The sequence below is a fragment of the Aureococcus anophagefferens genome (assembly GCF_000186865.1).
Source record: "Aureococcus anophagefferens unplaced genomic scaffold AURANscaffold_95, whole genome shotgun sequence".
NCBI classification, from domain to species: Eukaryota; class Pelagophyceae; order Pelagomonadales; family Pelagomonadaceae; genus Aureococcus; species Aureococcus anophagefferens.
Genome location: NW_008705645.1, coordinates 1 through 1,801, shown reverse-complemented (window position 1 = coordinate 1,801; position 1,801 = coordinate 1). Strand labels below are relative to the sequence as shown.

At 69.3% G+C, this 1,801-nt stretch overlaps 1 protein-coding gene across 1 annotated transcript; it reads left to right on the top strand.

The window, feature by feature from the left end:
- Positions 1-1,029: 1,029 nt before the first annotated feature.
- On the top strand, positions 1,030-1,635 carry AURANDRAFT_68322 (hypothetical protein; the record flags this gene model as incomplete). The annotated part of the gene is made up of 1 exon (XM_009043987.1): positions 1,030-1,635. A coding segment is annotated over one exon (606 nt), but the record flags the coding sequence as incomplete, so codon positions are not given.
- Between the last annotated feature and the right edge of the window lie 166 nt (positions 1,636-1,801).

The following is a 1,801-nucleotide window of genomic DNA, read 5'->3' as shown; positions in this document are numbered from 1 at the left end:
CGGCGCACGTCAAGTTTCCGGACCGCGAGCCCACGATCTGCGACCGCAAGCTTCGGACGATCAACACGAACGCCGAGTGCGGAGCGGCCGACGACTTCTGGTACTACACGCCGTGGCGCTCCCCCGGCGTCGCTCCGGTGATCGACAGCTGCGGGACCGCGGGCGGCCGTCTCCCGGGCCAGGGCCAGGGCTCCGCGGGGGCCAGCTACGTCGAGACGATCAACGCCAAGGTGGGCGACAGCGGCTCGAAGCTCCCGCCGCTTCCCACGGGGACCGTCTGGAAAGCCGGCTCGGACGTCGAGGTGGCGTGGGCTCTCAAGGCGTGGCACGGCGGCGGCTACGCCTACCGGCTCTGCGAGGCCGGCCGCGAGCTCAACGAGGACTGCTTCCAGAAGACGCACCTGAACTTTACGGGCAACTCGTCGCTGCGCTGGGGCGGCGTGGGGGGCGAGCGGCAGTACTTCAACAGCACCGCGAAGGGGTGGGAGGTGAGCGTCGGCACCGTCCCGAAGGACTCGATGTGGCGCAAGATCCCGATCCCTCGCACCGTCAACGAGTGGAACATGTAGTCGTTCGAGCCCGTCTGCGAGGAATCCGAGGAGTGCAAGAGCTCACACGACAAGGCGCCCAAGGAGGGCGTGTGCAGGTGCTCTGGCGATTGGAACGACATGGTGGAGATCGTGGACAAGGTGCACATTCCGGCGACGCTCGCGCCGGGCAAGTACGTGCTCGGCTGGCGCTGGGACTGTGAGGAGTCCACGCAGGTGTGGAGCTCCTGCTCGGACCTGACGATCGTGTGAGAAAAAAAAAGGTGATTGTCATGCGCGTGCACTCGTGGTCGCCCATCGAGACTTCTACGTACATAAAACAGAGAAGTACCACAGGGACCGGCCTAACCTGCGGTCGGTGTGGCAGCTCCAGTCCCATGGTAGTGTTGGCTCGCCTCGCCTCGCCACCAAGCCGGCCGGCCGCGCGCGCCGAAGGTGAAGTGGCAAAGCTCGGCTTGTGGCAGCTCGCCGGCCAGAGAGCATGGCGGCCTCCACAGCGCCCGCAGCCAGCGCGACCGCGTCGTCGACCGACGAATCGACCGCAGCACGGCACCTCTGGCACGTCGCGATCGCGACGCGCGCCGGCGACGACGGCGAGGACGAGCTCTACGCCGCGGAAGCAACCACCAAAGGCACCGTCCTGCTCACGATTGCCAAGACCGACGCGACGATGCTGCCCATCCACCGCGGCGACACGGTGCAGGTGGGCGCGCACGAGCACTGCGTCCTCGGCGCCGCGGGCGCGCTGCTCGTCGCGGACCCGGCGCCCGCGGCGTTTACGGCGCGCGTCGTCGCCGCGCGCGACCGCGTCGACGTCGTCGCCGCCGGCGACCTGGCCGCCGGCGCGGCCCTGAAGGTCGACCCGCGCGCGACGGAGTGGCGGCTCTTCGCCGCCTGCGCGGAGCGCGAGCGCGCGCGCCTGCTCGCCGCGGGCGTCGCGGCGCACGTCGAGCGGGCCGTCGACAGCGCGCGGCGCTACGCGCCCGCCGTCGTCGGCGCCTGCGCGACGCACCCGGCCTACGGCGCCCCCACGGGCGACGGCGACCAGTCCGAGCTCGACCGCGACCGCTACGCGGCGCTCGAGGAGGTCTGGAACGCCGGCGGCGACTTCTTCGCCGCGCCGTCGCCGCCAGGGCAGGACAAGAGAGCGAAATTCCAAACTTCAAAAGCCTCATATCTCGGCCGTTTTCCACTCGTTTTGGCTGATTTTTGGACGAGCGATCATCTCTGGAACGGTCTCGAAGCGTGGATGC